This window comes from Peromyscus maniculatus, chromosome 7, assembly GCF_049852395.1.
Source record: "Peromyscus maniculatus bairdii isolate BWxNUB_F1_BW_parent chromosome 7, HU_Pman_BW_mat_3.1, whole genome shotgun sequence".
NCBI lineage: Eukaryota > Metazoa > Chordata > Mammalia > Rodentia > Cricetidae > Peromyscus > Peromyscus maniculatus.
The window spans coordinates 63920187-63938783 of NC_134858.1; the positions used below are offsets into that span (position 1 = coordinate 63920187).

At 36.8% G+C, this 18597-nt stretch overlaps 1 protein-coding gene across 22 annotated transcripts in view; it reads left to right on the forward strand.

Moving 5' to 3' along the window:
* Herc1 (HECT and RLD domain containing E3 ubiquitin protein ligase family member 1) overlaps positions 1–18597 on the forward strand; it is a 163870-nt gene that overhangs the window by 35368 nt on the left and 109905 nt on the right. For all 22 annotated transcript variants that reach the window (XM_076576547.1, XM_076576558.1, XM_076576562.1 and 19 more), the window contains exons 4-13: positions 2673–2867; positions 3894–4205; positions 7034–7130; positions 7638–7781; positions 11029–11156; positions 14406–14550; positions 14753–14924; positions 16585–16719; positions 16979–17144; positions 17605–17730. In XM_076576547.1, the coding sequence (XP_076432662.1) occupies positions 2673–2867; positions 3894–4205; positions 7034–7130; positions 7638–7781; positions 11029–11156; positions 14406–14550; positions 14753–14924; positions 16585–16719; positions 16979–17144; positions 17605–17730 (1620 nt within the window). The remainder of the gene's footprint in view (positions 1–2672; positions 2868–3893; positions 4206–7033; positions 7131–7637; positions 7782–11028; positions 11157–14405; positions 14551–14752; positions 14925–16584; positions 16720–16978; positions 17145–17604; positions 17731–18597) is intronic.

Genomic DNA, 18597 nt, shown 5'->3' on the forward strand with positions numbered 1-18597 from the left:
ATTACAGCCAGCCATCACTATGATCACACTGATCAAGTTTATCAGAACGTTCTTCTTACTTACCTTCATGTGAAATTAGTTTTCCTGAACTTTAGAATGGATTGGGATTCAAGGTAGCAGTTTTTTTCTTTTCCCTATTCTTGTATAATGTTTAAAACAGTGGTGTTTTCCCAGTCTTCTCTTTCACTTTCATCTTCTTTCTCCATCTTTTCTCTGTTGTTCCTATCCCATGCACTTTCAGTCTACTCCAGTAGTTTCCCCTTGGCACTGGGCTCTGTCCTGGGAGGGAGTCCTGGCTGGTTTTTTATTTTATTTATTTTTTTATTACAAGAGCTAGATGAACCCAGGACATTTAAAACTTAGTTTTCTGCAGCCCTTAGTCTTGTTTGCTGTGTAAAGGGCAGGACTTTCCCACGGTATAACTAGTTTTCCTCGATTGGCCTATTGCTCTTCCTAATGTACCCAACTGACCGTTGTAGGCTTCTTGTTCTGCGGTCTGCCAGGCCCACTATTGCTTCCTCCTGTATGGATGGCAATACTGTGTGCATATTTGTGGTGCTTTGTGATCACCTACTTTTAGTTCATGGTTTTTGGAGTCACACATAATTTATTATGAGTGTTAAATAGGGGCTTCAGTTTTTCTCTGCAGATTTGGAAGTGTTTAGAGAATCAGGTTGCTGCTGGTTCTGTTATTTGGTTTTTACAGAATCCTGCTTATCAACCATCTTCCAGCTTTACTTTAAATTACTTTAAAAATGTGTTTTTAAACCTCATGAATATTTTTTCTAGTTTTCTTTTTACCGCCCCCCCTTTTTTGGAGAAAGCAAGGAAGGACTTCATCACAGTGGTATTTATAAATGACCAATTCTACTCTTTTGCTACCTCCTTTTGTCTTCAGTGAAATTCTAGGTCCTCTATTAGAAACCAGCAATTATATGTCCTCAGAATTGTCCCCTTGTTCACTAGGAAAGCCTTGTCAATCATACTTACTCTATTACTTTGCGTTATATTTAAAGGTTCTGAGGGAAATTCTTCTCTCCCTTTCCATTTAATATGCTGATAAACACATATTAGCTCTTTAGGATTTTTCTTTGTTTTATTTATTTAAAAACCCTTAAACAAATAAATTGACAATAATTACAGTCATAGTTCTGTTTATTGTTTTTTATTTAAGAAAAATTTTAATTCATTTTACATACCAACCACAGATCCCTCTTTCATCCCTCCTCCCACTCCATCCCAGCCTCCCCCCTCACTCTCCCCAACCCTCACCTGCCAATCCAATCCACCCTTCCATCCCCTCCTCCAAAAGGGTAAGGCCTCCCATAGGGAGTCAACAAAGCCTGGTACATTCAGTTGAGGCAGGACCAAGCCCCTCCTTCCTGCATGAAGGCTGAGCAAGGCATCCCACCATAGGTAATGGGCTCCAGAAAGCCAGCTTATGAATCAAGGATAGATAATATGTTTATTGTATTGAGTCTATGTGCATTAGTAAAAAAATCAGTTGGGCAAAAGTTAGTTGATATCAGAAAATATAGAAAGCAAATAGAGGGGTTAATTTTAGCTCTACTGATAGAAGATGTGAAGTTAAAATAATGGCATTTCTCTTTCCTGCAGCATCAATTTGCAAGATACTTTAAACCTTAATATACAATATTAGCGTGTTTGTAGTGAGACTGATAATCTGATATATTCCTTGGTTGGGGCAGTCAGAAGGTTACCTTTGGTCCTATGCTTTGGTTGAGGAGCTTACTTTTTTAAAAAAGCATTGCAAGTAAGCTGTGACTTAGATTTTATATACATTTGTGTATCACGTTGTTATAGGCTATCACTGTTTTCAGGACAGTCCTCCATTTATGCAACACTGGTGACCAAATACTATGGAACCATTTTAGAAGGCAAGTTGGTATAGAGGTCCAAGAATCATAAGACAGTCTTTTTTGTGTATATAATCCCATTTCTGAGATTCCCTATTAAGGAAGTTAACAAAATACAGTTATATACTCTTTTTTGAGACAAGGTCTCCAAGGTCTCATTTAGTAGCTCTGGCTATCCTGGGACTCACCATGTAGACCAGGCTGGTCTCATAGAGATCTGCCTGATATTGCCTCCCGATTAAAGGTGCTAGGATTAAAGGTGTCCATCACCATGCCTGGCCTAATTGCAGATTCTTAAAAATGGCCTACATAACGAAGATAAAGGATTTAAATGACCATTAGAGGAAAGTGGTCAATTGTGATTTTAATATTAGATGGATTATTGTCTATTCAATCTTGAAGAGTGGGCAGAAAGTTTTGTATGAATGTCATTTGTCACTTCTGTATTTACTATAATGACTGTGTTAAAGAATGTGCATATGAAAAAGGTAACATTGTGTCAAGGTGATTTATCAGTGTTTTTTTTTTCTCCTACTTTGTCTTTATGAACTTTGATTTTTCTGTAAAGTGTATGTGATAACACTTTTATTTAAGAAGGCTTGATTGTGTATTTACCTCTTCCCATTTTAGTGATTTATTCTGTGCTAGTAAATATTCTAGCTCTCTGTATTTAAAGCTGGATATGATGTTAGATATGAGTAGCTTAGAGTATTAGAAGTTAAGAATAATTTCAGAGAATATGTAAAACTAGACTGATAACATATTGGTTATTTTGTATATTTAAATTTTTAATAGGTTTGTAGAATGGCTTCTGACTACTCGAGAACATGTGCTAGCCCAGACAGCATTCAGACTGGCGATGCTCCCATCGTCTCTGAAACCTGTGAAGTCTATGTCTGGGGCAGCAATAGCAGCCATCAGTTGGTAGAAGGCACACAGGAGAAAATTCTACAACCGAAACTGGCTCCCAGCTTCTCTGATGCTCAGACCGTAAGTTCTCTGTGTTCTTTGTGAACTGATAGATGATGGGATGTGTGTGTGTGTGTACGTGTATACTTCTGTGCCATAAGTAATGTTGAGTATATTTTTCAATGAGTAAAAATTCTTGATTGAAGCTGGGCGTGATGGTGCATGCTTTTGTCCCAGCACTTGGGAGGCAGAGCCTGGCAGATCTCTGTGAGTTTGAGGCCAGTCTACAAAGTGAGTTCCAGAACAGCCAATGCTGTTACACAGAGAAATCTTGTCTTTAAAAACAAAAACAAAAACAAACAAACAAACAAAAAGCTTGATTGAGCATTTATCTATGTTATTTCTATATCACATCAGTTCTTCATTTTAACAGAAAAATACATTTTTTCATATCTTTGACACCATTTCTACATTCAAAATATTAAATTGAGACCTAGATTTTGAAAAAGTCTAGTGAGGCAGGGTTTGGTGGTAAACACCTTTAATGCTACTACTCAGGAGACAGAGTCACATAATGAATTCCAGGCCAACTAGCACTACCAATTGAGACCTTGTTTCAAAATAACCAAATCCTAAAAATAAATAAATAAAATAAAATAACAATAAATAAATAAGCTAATGAATGGCATTAGGTTTTATTATTATATTCAACACAAGTAGTACTTAATAAGAACTGGATTTTTCCTTTTTTGAGATTGGCATTTCATTGTCTTATGATCACTTTTTTCCTACTTTATATTTGTAGTCCAGTGTAAAGCTTTGTTTTATTTTCATTAAATTGTATTTTTTCCTTATGAGTATAGAATATGTGAACATACGTTTTTATGTGAATGATTCTTGCTTTAATAGACTCTTAGAGAATTTGTAGGAATTTTTTTCCCTTCTCCAATTATAAGAGGAGGATATAATTTTTACTTTGTTTTTTCATCTTTTAGGTTTTTTTTTTTTTTTGAGATTTGATTTGCTTAGTTTTATGTGTGTGGATGTTTTGCATACTTGTCTCTCTCAAAACATTTTCTAACTTAAGATTCTGTTGTTCTTTTGTAGATTGAAGCTGGACAGTATTGCACTTTTGTCATTTCTACGGATGGCTCTGTCAGAGCTTGTGGGAAAGGCAGCTATGGGAGACTGGGCCTTGGAGATTCCAATAATCAGTCTACTTTAAAAAAGTTAACTTTTGAGCCTCACCGGTCCATTAAAAAAGTTTCATCATCTAAAGGCTCCGATGGTCACACTTTAGCTTTTACTACAGAAGGTGAAGTCTTCAGCTGGGGAGATGGTGATTATGGGAAACTGGGACATGGAAATAGTTCAACCCAGAAATACCCCAAGCTTATCCAGGGCCCTCTGCAGGGAAAGGTATGTGCTCTCTTGTGGTTTACAAAGAATCAGATTCATTGGTGTAGTAATGGACAATATTGGTTGAGTTTTGATACATTTTTTTCTGAGTCACCTTTTGTCTACCACTTTGTCTTATCTTTTTGTGTATCTGTTTTATAGGTTATAGAATGCATTTACATGTGTCATTCAATTTTAGTTCTTTTTAATTTCAACTTTAGTTCTTTACGTGTGGAGCGCATGTGAGATCAACCTTGGGTGTTGTTTCTAGGACAGCATTCCACTTTTTAAGATTTATTTTTTTTGGGAGGCTGGAGAGATAGCACTTTTTAAGATTTATTTTTTTTGGGGGGAAGGCTGGAGAGATGGCTCAGTGGCTAAGCATGCATGCTGCTCTTCAAAAGACCCATCTTCTTGTTCCTAGTACCCAATCAGGCAGCTCACAACTACCCTGTAATACCAACTCCAAGGGGGAGCAGTGTCTCTGGCCTCCATAGGTACTTATATCCACATGCACTTGCCCTCCCCCTATAATGAAAAAAATAACAAATATATATCTTTTAAAAAAGATTTATTTTGTTAGGCGGTGGTGGCACATGCCTTTAATCCCAGCATTCGGGAGGCAGAGGCAGGCGGATCTCTTGTGAGTTTGGGGCCAGCTTGGTCTACAGAGTGAGTTCAATAACAGTCAGGACTACACAGATTAACCTTGTCTCAGAAAACTAACAAACAAAAAAGATTTATGCATTGGGGTGTTTTGTCTGCACATATGTGTGCATACTGTGTGTGTGTGTGTGTGTGTGTGTGTGTGTGTGTGTATGCATGTGCGCGCACAAGCATGTGCATACACACACACACACACATACACACACACACACACACACACACACACACACACACACACACACACACACACACACACACACACACACACACACACCCCTACCCCTGATGCCTAAGGAGGCCAGAAGAGGATGTCAGATTTTTTGGAACTCGACAGGTGGCAGAAACCAAACCAAGGTTCTCTGCAAGAGCAGCAAACTCTTTACAGCTCAGCCATCTCTCCAGTTTGTCTACCTTGTTTTTTGAGACAGGATCTCAGCAGTTAAGCTAAGCTGGCTGGCCATTGAGCCCAGGGGTCCTCTTCTCTCCTCAGTTCCAGCCCTGGGATTACAAACTTGTGCCACCACTTCTGGCTTTTACATGAGTCCTGGTGACTGGACTTGGGTTCATATGTTTTCATGACAAACACTCTCTGGAGTGAGCCACCTCTCTAGTCCTTGAATGATGAGGCATTCAGAGTGGTTAAGGCATTGTCAAGAGTCTCATTGAAATAATTGGTTCCAGAACTTTTTGTTTTTGTTTATCTTTTCTTTACAGACTTATGCGATTTCTCTGTTTTAAGATTTTAAATTTTATAACAGAATACATATAATAAAAATTTTCCCATTATGAGACATTCTCAAATGGCTATAAAATAAATACCACACAGTTGTGACTTGTACTATTTCAACTCACTCATCAAAGGCAATGGATCTTGTAACATCCCACTTGGTAAACTTGATAAGCAGCTTTGTAAACAGCAAATATTTGATAAGGTACAGAGTGTGCTGGGTGTGGCAACACATCTGTAATTCTGGATAGAGACAGTTAGGATTGCCAGTTTGAAGGTAGTGAACATAATGACTGAAAAGATATTGAATATGGACCTCTAGGGTGCTTCTGCTGCTTAACTACTCTAGACAGTTGTGATTTTCCAGTTCTCCTAATATCTTCTTTCTTAATTCCATTGCTCTACTTACATTCTTTTAAATATCCACTTTCTATAACAGTATAGTTTAAATGTCATGATGGAAAAGTAACAATATTTTAAGTTAATGTACAAATGAAAAAATCTTAGAATTTATCAGTGCAAATATATTAGGTGTTCACATTTAAAAAAATTTTATATTTAAGTTTTTTTTTATAAATTCTTATTTTTGGAAGTTAAAAAGGCAGGGAGTTATTGGTACTGACTTTTTCTGTATTTTTTTTAGTAGCTGATGATATTGATCAGTATTAGAAGGTATAAGTGATCCCCAGGGTATATTGTTATATGTCCTTACTGCCTTGATTCTACTAATCCAGTGGTTCTTAACCTGTGTGTGGGTTGTGACCCATTTGGGGAGTTGAATGACCTTTTTACAGGTGTTGCCTAAAACCATTGGAAAGCACAGATATTTACATTATAATTCATAGTTGTAGAAAAATGACAGTTATGAAGTAACAACTAAATTTTATGGTTGGGGTCACCACAACATAAAGAACTGTATTAAAGGATTGCAGCATTAGGAAGGTTGAGAACCACTATACTAATCAAAGATAATTTCTCAATGACAAAAAGGGCTGTGAGAAGTTTAATGTGAGCTTATATTCTAATTATATTGTTAATAGCAAGTAGTTTTTGAGTTCCTTTTTATGTAATGTGTTTTCCTTGGTCAGTAAAGACTAGAGGTTTTATGTTAATCTTAGGTTTAAAAAGTTTCCATTGTTTCTTGTTGCATTCTCTTCAGCTCCTTCAGTAAAGACTTGATTGATGTTATAGCATTCCTGCTAGTGATCAGACTGATGTCTTTGCTAGAAATTACAATGTCTCTTTTTTGGATTGAGAAAAGTTATTCTCCTCTTTGGGTCAAAGCCAGAGTTCAGGGCTCATCAAGCAGAACATGGACTTAAGTAATTGCTTAGTCAGTAGCCTTGGTCCTTATGACTACTCCTACATGAGTTGTGAGTAATAATGCCTTTGATGTCCCTGTGTGTATGTGTTTTAGCAGTTCTATGCTTATCATATTTACTTATGTGCAATCCAGGTAGTTGTTTGTGTATCAGCTGGATACAGACATAGTGCTGCTGTCACAGAGGATGGCGAATTATATACATGGGGTGAAGGAGACTTCGGAAGATTAGGTAAGAGTTTTTAAAATTTGGAATTATTCACCCAGAGCAGAAATGATCAGTTGCTAAGAACCAGTGAGCATAGAGTTCATGGGCTATTTATTTTATTAGTTTTAAACTCAAAGTTAGTTGTATTTCTATAGATAATTTTGCCTAGATTCTGGTGCTATTATCTAAGATGTAATGAAATCTCTAAGCATTGTAACCAGGCGTTGTAGTTTCAGAAATAAGAAACATAACATCATGACCCTGAAGTTTATAGTGTACTGGTCAGTGAAAACAAGTTAACATGGGTGTGTTATTAGGCAGATTAAGGTAAACTGTTACAGAAACTTAGAATGCCCTGATGACTTGTTAATGTGCTTGTCTCCCCCATGTGGGGAGCACCTAGGAGCCTGGGAGAGCAGATAGACATGATTCTCTTTTTTTTATTTAATTGCATTTAAAAGTAACCACTGGCATATTACTCTTGTGAAACTGAAGAAAAGGAGTTAACATTATTTCTGTGTTTTATCTAAGGTCATGGAGACAGTAACAGCCGTAACATTCCAACATTAGTAAAAGACATTAGCAATGTAGGAGAGGTTTCTTGTGGAAGTTCACACACGATTGCTTTGTCCAAAGATGGAAGAACTGTGTGGTCTTTTGGAGGAGGAGACAATGGTATGTAAAAACAACTTGGTAACTTTGGGCTTTTTTTTTTTTTTTTTTTTTTTTTCTTAAAAATTGAGAAGAAAATAATTTTCAAGTATGTATGTTTTGTATAAAAAAAACTAAAATGTAGATGAACAGACATAAACAAAAAATTTTTTCTTCCAAATAAATTGTTATTTTAACTATTGTTAACATATTGGTAGACAGATTGCTAAATATATGTACATTTATAAATGTCTGTTTTGAAAGCGAAAGTAGGCCTATATAGGTTATATATGTTATTTTATAATTTGTTGGCTCTGATGTAGCAATATTTTATGGATATCAATAAGCATGTCACTGTACTAATTTTTAAAAAAGCCTAAAGTACTATTACAATTATCTGTAGGACAATTTATAAAATAAGTTTCTCATTGTTGAGTTGCAAGATGTCTCCCAGTTTTTTTTTTTCCCAGTGTTAAAATCAGTGCTCTTACCTTCTTTGCCCCACAACACGGGGAAACAAGAAAGTCTGTCAGGAAGACAGACAAAGCAAAAGAAACCTCTGCACTGAATGAACAGATTTATGTCCACTTAATTAGTTACTCTGTGTGAATGCGTATACACATAGGCCAGCAGTACTAAGTATGAAGAGATCATTTTAGCCGGGTGTGGTGCCTCTCTCCCGCTGTTCTTCTAGGATTCACAAGGCTGAGGCAAGAGGGCTGAAAGTTAGAGGCTAGCAAGGCCTTGTCTCAAAAAACAAAAACTAAACCAAACAAAAAAATGATAACTTAAAAACTAGTTTAAGGTAAAAATAGTATAATTTAATTTATATTTTATTGATTTCTAGTAAGGTTACATTTATTTTTTTTCACTTTTTAAATTTATTTTTCTATTATCAGCTTGATACAGTATGAATTCTTATCCTAATTGTGAAATGTTTCATTGAGGCTTGCCCAGTAATTGAGTAAAACCAAAACTTATTATAAGCCACAGTCATCCTAGGGTCCCCCCCTACTATATAGCCTCCCTGGTTCTGAGGGTTGCAGTCTGATTGTTCTTTGCTTTATATCTAGAATCCACTTATGAGTGAGTACATACCATGTTTGTCCTTCTGGGTTTGGGTTACCTCACTCAGGATGATTTTTTTCTAGTTCCATCCATTTCCCTGCAAATTTCATACTGTCATTGTTTTCCTCTGCTGAGTAGTACTTCATTGTGTACCACATTTTCTTAATCCATTCTTCAGTTGACGGGCATTTAGGTTGTTTCCAGGTTCTGGCTATTACAAATAGTGCTGCTATGAACATAGTTGAGCATGTATCTTTGTGGTATGATTTAGCATTCCTTGGGTATATGCCCACGAGTGGTATGGCTGGGTCTTGAGGTAGATTGATTCCCAATTTTCTGAGAAACCGCCATACTGATTTCCACAGTGGTTGTACAAGTTTGCATTCCCACCAACATCTGACAGAGGACTGATCTCCAAAGTATATAAAGAACTCAAGAAACTAGACATCAAAATACTGAACAATCCAATTAAAAAATGGGCTGAAGAGCTAAACAGAGAATTCTCAAAAGAAGAATCACAAATGGCTGAAAGACATTTAAAGAAATGCTCAACATCCTTAGTCATCAGAGAAATGCAAATCAAAATGACTCTGAGATACCACCTTACACCTGTCAGAATGGCTATGATCAAAAACACTGATAACAGTCAATGTTGGAGAGGATGTGGAGCAAAGGGAACACTCCTTCACTGTTGGTGGGAATGCAAACTTGTACAAGGTTACATTTATATGTTAATCATTTTCCTCCTTTCAATCATTTTCTATTTTATGAAGTATGGAATCTTTATAAACTGCAAGCACTTTTTTCTTTTTTGAAACAAGGTGTATGTATCCCTTTCTGGCCTGAAGTTTACTGTGTAGACCAGGCTGGCCTCAACATCTTTTTTATTTTTATATATGTATTTTTTTGAGACATGGTCTCTCTGTGTAGACCAAACTGGTCTTGAACTCACAGAGATCCGCCTGCCTCTGTTTCCCAAATGCTGGGATTAAAGTACCTGGCTTTCTGTCTGTCTTTTTTTAAAGACAGGGTCTGGCTGTGTGACATTAGACTTGCAGCTATTCTTCTGCCTCTGCTTTTTGAGCAGTAGAATTACAAGCCTGTGTTACAATGCCTAGTTAGTCCGTCAACACATTTAAAGTTAGAAATACAGGCACTGGCGAGATGGCTCAGTGGTTAGGGCACTTGCTGCTCTTTCAGAGAAGTTTGGTTCCTAGCACGCACATCAAGCAACTTGCAACCACCTGTCACTGTGGCTCCAAGTGATTCTATACTCTCTCTGGCCTCCCTGGGAACCCACATGTACATATTCAAACATTCATAAAAATAAAGTAAGTAGCAGTCCAATCTGGGAGGAGGGGACTGGACCTGCCTGGACTGAGTCTATCAGGTCGTTCGCAGTCCTCAGGGGGGCCTTGCTCTGGAGGAGGTGGGAATGGGGAGTGGGCTGGGGGGAAGGGGAGGGAGGCAGGAAGGGGGAGAACAAGGGAATCTGTGGCTGTTATGTAGAACTGAATAGTTTTGTAAAATAAAATAATAATAATAATAATAATAATAATAAAAAAAAGTAAGGGCTAGAAAGATGGCTCAGTGGCTAAAATGCTCCCTAGAACTGCTCTTCTGGGGACTCGAGTTTGATTTCAGCACCCACATCAGGTGGCTCACAACTAATTGTAACTCCAGTTCCAGGGGATCCAGTACCTCTGATATCTCTCTCTCTCTCTCTCTCTCTCTCTCTCTCTCTCTCTCTCTCTCTCTCTCTCTCTCTCTCTCTCTCTCCCTTTCCCTCTCTCCCCCTCCCTCTCTCTCTCCCCCTCCCCCTCTCCTCCCCTCCTACACCACTCACACACACAATTAAAAATAAAATAAATCTTAAAAACATTTTATTTTAATTCTAAAAAAGGAAAAAGCTAGCTATATGACTTAAAGGGGGACAAAGAAATAAAAAAATATTTTCTGTCTCTTTAAAGTAGTTTTTATTGATTGAGAGGAAGACACAAAAGGCCATTAGTTGTTGATGGTTAACTTTCTTGAAACAGACATGCTCATTTGTTAATGCCCTCTGCTATCAAGAATGAGTTTCTACATCTGTCTAATTTTTGCTATAAAAATTAAAGTACTTATTAATTTTAGTGCTTAAAAAAAGAACAGGCTTAGACAAATTTGTCTAACTTGAATATGGTTTTCTTTTTTATGTATGTAGGCAAACTTGGCCATGGTGATACCAACAGAGTATATAAACCCAAAGTTATTGAAGCTTTACAGGGAATGTTTATTCGCAAAGTTTGTGCCGGGAGCCAGTCTTCACTTGCTTTGACATCAACGGGGCAGGTAGGCCTGAGGAATGAGCTTGAAAGAGAGTATTTCAATGGACTAGGTAACTAAAAAGTGATCATTTCAAATTTAGAAATAAGGGAAAAACATTTTAAGATAACATATTAAGATAAAAATACTATTTTGTTGCAAGTGTAGTAGATGAAAAGGAGCCAGGTTTTCTTACCTGCTTGTGTGACCTGAATACATTTTCTTTCATCCCTCTTTTCTTTGAAGTAAGTTGATTTGATAAATTCATTTAGTGCTTAGAACCCTTTAACCCTCTCGCCCAATCATTGAGGCACCCAAAGGCTCCTTCCTATTATAGAATAGTGGAGGAACACAAAATAAAAACTTAAGGGGACCATGGCATGAACTGAAAAAGTAAGATAATCAAAAAAGAGGGTAAAGAGGACACCTCCAGATGGAAAGTGTGGTGGTACCAATGAGGGCCAGGCACAGTGAGGAATAGTGACCGTGTTTCCCTCCTGGTGTTCATCAGCCACTTTGGCCTTGAACATAGGATCCCATTGTGTGCCAGGACAAAGAAGATGACCAGCAAAACTGACATTCACATTTAATTTTGTTGCTTTTTGAGAGATGAGTGTTTCGAATGCTGAAAAATCTAATACAAACTATTTATTTTATTATAGAGTCAGATACATACTTAAAAACTGGTATAAATATATGGTCTTTCATGTGTTTCTCACAGTGGGCTTTGTAGTAAAAATCCATGAACGAAAATCAACAAGTGCTCACTTACTTGATTTATATCCACAGGCCATCTCAGACCTCCCTTCAGTGTCATATGCTTCCTTTTTATGAGAGAGGAAATCATTTCTGCTTTGTGTACCAGATGGTTGTGTAAGATAATTATTTGAATATTAAGTTCTTATGTTTAACTGTTGGTGGTAAACAATAAACAGTAAATCTGTTACATTATACTCCAAAGGAATTTGCAAATTACTTGCTATATAGAATAATCGGATCATGAACATATTAGGTTATGTAAAGTCTAGTGTGGATATTTACAAAAAAATGAAGTGGAAGGAGACACTTTGAGCAATTCTGTTACTAGTACACCTGTAGAGCTTTTCACTCCATCAGTCTCTCAGTTCCCTCAGGCCTACTCAGTGCTAAATCTCTACCAGATGTAACTCATAGGTTTTAATGCAGATAATTTTTTTTCAGCATGATATAATGCCTAAAATGCAAGACAAGTATGCTTTTTTGTGTGTTGTAGTTTTTGAGATGAAACCCAGGACATTTTGCATGCTAAATAAGTACTGTACCGGCTGAGCTACAAATATTCTTAGTCCAGTGCTCAGCTAAAAGAATGGTCAGAAGAAAACTGAGAAGGCCTTACTGAAGACTAGTACTGTATTGGACTTGGAGTCATTTAGTCTCAGTAATGTTTCCCTCCTGGTGTTTAGTTCCTAGTCTTTGAATAGGTCTTTGTTGTGCTGGAGTTCTCTTATACCTATACTTGTCTTAAGTATGTTTTCTGGTAATTGGTGTAAATATATGATCTTCTGTTTTGATGAAGACATCTAATCTGTCTTTACCTGTCTTTCCTAAAATAATTTGAAGGCAAAACAAAAATAATAACAGAAAAAGCCTTTATGGTATAAAGATAGGAGTCAATATAATCAAAAGCCAATTGAAAGAAAAAGTTGTTGAGTTTGCTGACTGTCAGATTGGCAGTCATTCCTCCTTTCATCTTCCTTTTTTCTTCATGTGTTCTTTCCTGGTCAGCCTGAGTCAACCACTACTCATTTGTTATTAATTAATAACAAAAAGGTATTCAGGGAGGTATCTGACTGCTGATTCACATATTCTTTGTGAGTGATAGTTAAAATCAGTTTTGTGGTTTACATTATCAATTTATCAGTTCTTAGTCTCCCATGTAAGAAACATGCAAGCAGGCAGAAGTGTTTTTTTTAATGTTTGTTTTTGTTTTTGGTTTGGTTTTGGTTTTTTGAGATAGAGTTTCTATGACAGCCCTGGCTATTCTGGAACTAATGCTGTAGACCAGGCTCAAACTCAGAGATCCATCTGCATCTGCTTCCCAAGTGTCTGTGCTCCCAAGTGTCTGTGCCACTACCGCCCAGCAATAAGTAGAAATTTTAAGATAGTATTTCTATAACTGCTTAGTTGGACAGTATTAGCCAAGTGCAAGCCAGTTAGTGGTAACTTTAGCAGAGGATCTCCTGTCTTTCTTTCATTTTACCTGTGGCCAGTTTCTTTTCACCGCCTAGCTGCTCATCTGTTCATATACTGGGTGTTTGAAGACAGTACAATGAATGACAATGACTTTTTGCCTTCTTATTTTACATTGGACTTTCTCTTACTCCCTCTTGTAGCTAGAGTTTTCCTGCCTTGCCCACACTCAGGACAAATCTTTGTCACCCGCCAGTCCCATAGCTGCTCTGACCCAACCAAGTAAACACAGAGACTTATATTGCTTACAAACTGTATGGCCGTGGCAGGCTTCTTGCTAACTGTTCTTATAGCTTAAATTAATCCATTTCCATAAATCTATACCTTGCCATGTGGCTTGTGGCTTACCGGTGTCTTCACATGCCACTTGTCATGGCGGCGGCGGCAGTGTCTCTCTACCTCAGCCTTCTGCTTCCCAGAATTCTCCTCTCTCCCTGTCCCACCTACTTCCTGCCTGGCCACTGGCCAATCAGTGTTTTATTTATTGACCAATCAGAGCAATTTGACATACAGACCATCTCACAGCACCCTCTCCCCCATTTTTTTTTCTTTATTCTTTTTGGTTTTCCATGACAGGGCCTGGAACTCACTGTAGGGCAGGCTGTCCTTGAACTCAGAGATCCACATCCCTCTGCTTCCTGAGTGCTGGGATTAAAGGCGTGCGCCACCACAGCCTGGCTATTTTTTTCCAATGAAACAAACAAGGTGCAGATATTTGCTAAGAAAAAATTACTGTTAATTTTCTCAGGTGTGCTAGTGGTTTACTATTTCTGTTTTTGGATGTGTGTATTTTAGAGAGGATTGTTTGGAGAGTGGGGATGATCAGGTGAGGCAGACAATGGCTGATTGTTTGCTTCTCAGCAGTCTTTGTTGATCCGTCTCCTGAGGGTACCATGACCATCTTCAGAGTGACCAAAACACTTAACTATTATTTTAATATTTTATATTACTTTAACATCAGTAAGTTATCACACTCCTTGATAATTTTAGTTAATTATAGTCTACTTGTCTTTGGAATTGATGTGTTCTGTATTTCTGTCTTTTCAGGTCTATGCTTGGGGTTGTGGGGCTTGTCTAGGTTGTGGTTCTTCAGAAGCTACTGCTTTGAGACCCAAGCTCATTGAAGAATTGGCTGCCACAAGAATAGTTGATATTTCTATTGGAGATAGTCATTGTTTGTCTCTTTCTCATGGTAAAGTCCTGTTTATTTGTTTGTTTTAGTATTTTAGGTAGCATCTTTATAGCCTAACTTTAAAGTACCAACTTTAAGTCCTCCTGCCTTAGCCTCCTTAGTGCAGGGAATACAAGTGTTCTGAGTCATTTGTTTTCAAAGAATGTTATCAATAAATGTGTTACATTTAAATTTACCTTGTATACCTTTGTCCTATTTTTAGATAATGAAGTTTATGCCTGGGGCAATAACTCCATGGGGCAGTGCGGCCAGGGAAATTCCACAGGTCCTATTACTAAACCAAAGAAAGTGAATGGCTTAGATGGCATAGCTATTCAGCAAATCTCTGCTGGAACATCACATAGTCTAGCATGGACCGCTCTTCCTAGGGATAGGTAAGTGGTATGTTTAAACATTCTTGTGAGGTTCTAAAAAAATATTTTCCTGTATTAATTTTAAGACTATGAATGTTCATTGAGTCAACATTACACAATGTACTTCAAAAGTTGAATAGTTAAATTTAATAGTAGTAATAATGATGATAGTATATTAAAATTAATTTCTAAATAGTACTATATTCTAAATAGTATAAAGATATAGTAGGTATATTTGATCTCATATTTAACAGAATGATACATGCAGATCTCTACAATAAGAATAAGATACATACCACTCAACTGCTGTTTATTTATGATAACACACCATGTGGCGGGTCCAGGTGGCATTGGGAAGTAATATTGGCTTTATCCTAAAATGGCTTTCTTTTGTACAGTTTTACATATGAAAAGTAAACAGGCCATTTGTAGCTCTTTATTGACAAAGTTTTTGTGTAAACTCATGTTTATTTAAAGTCATTTAGATTTGTATCATCATGTAGGAACCATCAATATATTACATTATCAAACAAATATTATTATTTATGTAGGTAATTGTGTTAATATCTTTGCCTATAATAATAGATTATACTAACACCTTAAAAGGGTGAAGGATTTGCTTTGGTTTACATGTATCAGTCCATGCTCTTTTGGCTTCATTGCCTTGGGCCTGAAGTTAGTCAGAACATAGCCACCTTCTTTCAATATTGGATTCACTAGCTTGGACCAAGCCTTCAACATATGGGTCTTTGGTCAGAACATTTCATATGCAGCCCTACAAGAATATAACAGTAGTGTTAATAAATTTAGAAATAAATTTAATGTGATTTTTAAGATTAATATACACACACACACACTATTTAAAGTATATATAATTTCTAGTATTGACTCTGCTATCATAGAAATGACATTTAGATCCCTTTTTGTGTGCATATTGAGGTTACATATATTTCAAAAGTAAGAAGCTGTATTTAAGATACTTTTCTTAATTTAATTGTTTTCTGATTTTTGAATTCTCTGTCTTTAGAGAATGATTTAAAAGTTAAGTGTCAAACTGAGGAGATGGCTGAGTTAGTAAAACTTTTGCCTTGCAAGCATGAGGACCTGAGTTCAGATCCCCAGCCCCCTGTAAAAGCCAGGTCCTCCAGTGTATGTCTTTAATCTTGGTGCTTCAGTTGTGGTGGCGTGCATACGTGGATCTCTAGAATTCACTGCCTGGCCTGTTTAGCCAAATTATTGAGCTCTGGGTTCAGTGAAAGACCTTGTCTCCAAAACAAAGTGGAGAGTGACTGAGGAAGCTACTGGACATTGACCTGTGCCCTCCGCACACATGTAAACCCATATCCCCACATCCACATGCACACGCACACGCACACGCGAAACAAGTATATCACATACACACAGTTAAATGTCTCCATATCTAGAAGAAATTAACTAAGATCAAACTAGGCTTTATTGGTTTAAAACAGTTTTTTAGTTTCATTGCTCTTTGTCTGGTTGGTTTTATTTGTAAAACAAAATAAATTACTCCAAAATAACAAAAAGAAATAAAAAACAAAACACCCAAATCCAGTGGCTATACTTTTAAATCCCTACCCCTCATGTCTTGTTTTTTGTTTGTGATCATGTATGAAAGTTTCATTATAAGATTGTTGGATGCTTTTCTTATGCTTCCTTCTAGACAAGTTGTTGCATGGCACCGGCCTTATTGTGTAGATCTTGAGGAGAGTACCTTCTCACATCTTCGTTCCTTTCTTGAGAGATACTGTGATAAAATAAACAGTGAGATTCCACCACTGCCTTTCCCTTCATCAAGGTATGTTGTCGATATGTAGCATGCATATATATTAATTACTCTTTTTAAATTTTGACTTAATTCTTTTTGTTTTTCTTGAAATTACATGAGTCTTCTTTATAAGGTAGAAAAGAGCTAAACTTTTATTAGTAACTTCTTAGTTTCATAAAGGATGTTTTAAAAATTACCATTGGACATCACTTGACAAAAAATGTTACTCAAACTGGATATTACATCTACTTTTTTGCTTCAGAATTCACAACAGCTTGTTTTGTTTCAGGGAACACCATAATTTTCTTAAGCTGTGCCTGAAGTTGCTTTCAAATCACCTAGCTCTGGCCCTTGCGGGAGGGGTAGCTACCAGTATTCTTGGGAGACAGGCAGGTCCACTTCGAAATTTACTCTTCAGGCTGATGGACTCTACCGTTCCAGATGAAATCCAAGAGGTAAGAGAATAGAATCTGTGGCCTGAAGCCTTAGCTAGATGATATATTCAGCTGTACTAGATATCTTCAATTGCAGGGTTTCCCTCTGTAGCTCTGGCTGTCCTGGAACCCACTCTGTAGACCAGGCTGGCCTTGTACTCACAGAGAATTGCCTCCTTTGGCCTTCTGAGTTCTGGGATTAATGGCCATCACACCCAGCAGATGTTCTTAAACCCTCTAAACTAAAGAAAGACTAACATATTTTCAGTTTTCACATGACACTTTTAGGCTTGTATAATTCCAACAGTTAGTGCATTCACTTTTTGTATGTTGCTATTAAAAAAGAGATCTGGGCTGATCAATGCACTTTTTCCTTCCTTCCTTCCTTCCTTCCTTCCTTCCTTCCTTCCTTCCTTCCTTCCTTCCTTCCTTCCTTCCTTCCTTCCTTCCTTCCTTCCTTCCTTTTTTTCTTTTTTATTAGGTGGTAATTGAAACACTCTCAGTAGGAGCAACCATGCTGTTACCTCCATTACGAGAACGGATGGAGTTACTTCATTCTCTTTTACCCCAAGGACCTGATAGATGGGAAAGCTTATCCAAAGGACAGGTAAAGCCTTTGCTTTTGATAAACTAGTCATATCACAGGAAATTGGACTGATAGGAGGATAAAGCAAATGAACTGCTGTATGTTCACAAAGTAGTGCTTGATAGTTCTGTTGTATCCTGATTATTTGATATTGTATGTTGGAAGAATTATTAGATGTCTACTAACCTGAAATGATGCATATGATGATTTACTAAATTACTTGGGGTCAAGTTTCTTAGAGTCATAATTCATTTTTCTGGTGTTGATTATGGTGTCAAACCAGATACCGTTGGTTTATTGTAAGTGCTAAGTTGAAATCAATCTAATGTTATTGTTGTTAGTCCCATGCTTAGAGTTTCTTATCTGACAAGGAAAAGGTCATCATTGGCAAAAAGCATTTGAGGCATGAGTATGCATATTTTTAATTTTTATTATTTTAAGTACATGGAAATAAATGTTTTCTGAGCTAAGTAAAAGAGTCAGTTGTAGAGATAAAGATTTGAGGGGAAACATGGTGCTTACTGGCAATATAATGTCCACAGATGCTTTCCAGTAAATATTTTGCATTAGTTTAGATTACAAGTGATTTCTTTTAAACATTAGAATAAGCAGTTGTCACCAGTAATTTTGTTGAATAACATGAATATAATTTATCTATTGGCATTTCTTATATCTATCTACTTACAATGCTTACATTATTATGCACATTATTCTATTTTAGCTTGGAATTTTAGCTATTTATCATAAAGGATAAGATTAGAAACCTGTAAGTTACATTTTCCCAAATGATATTAATTGAATAGCTTTTCCTACAATTATGTACTTCTTGAAGGTTTTTTAGCAAGCTACTAAATGGATTAGCATTGTTAGTATAGTTTTTTCCTTGTG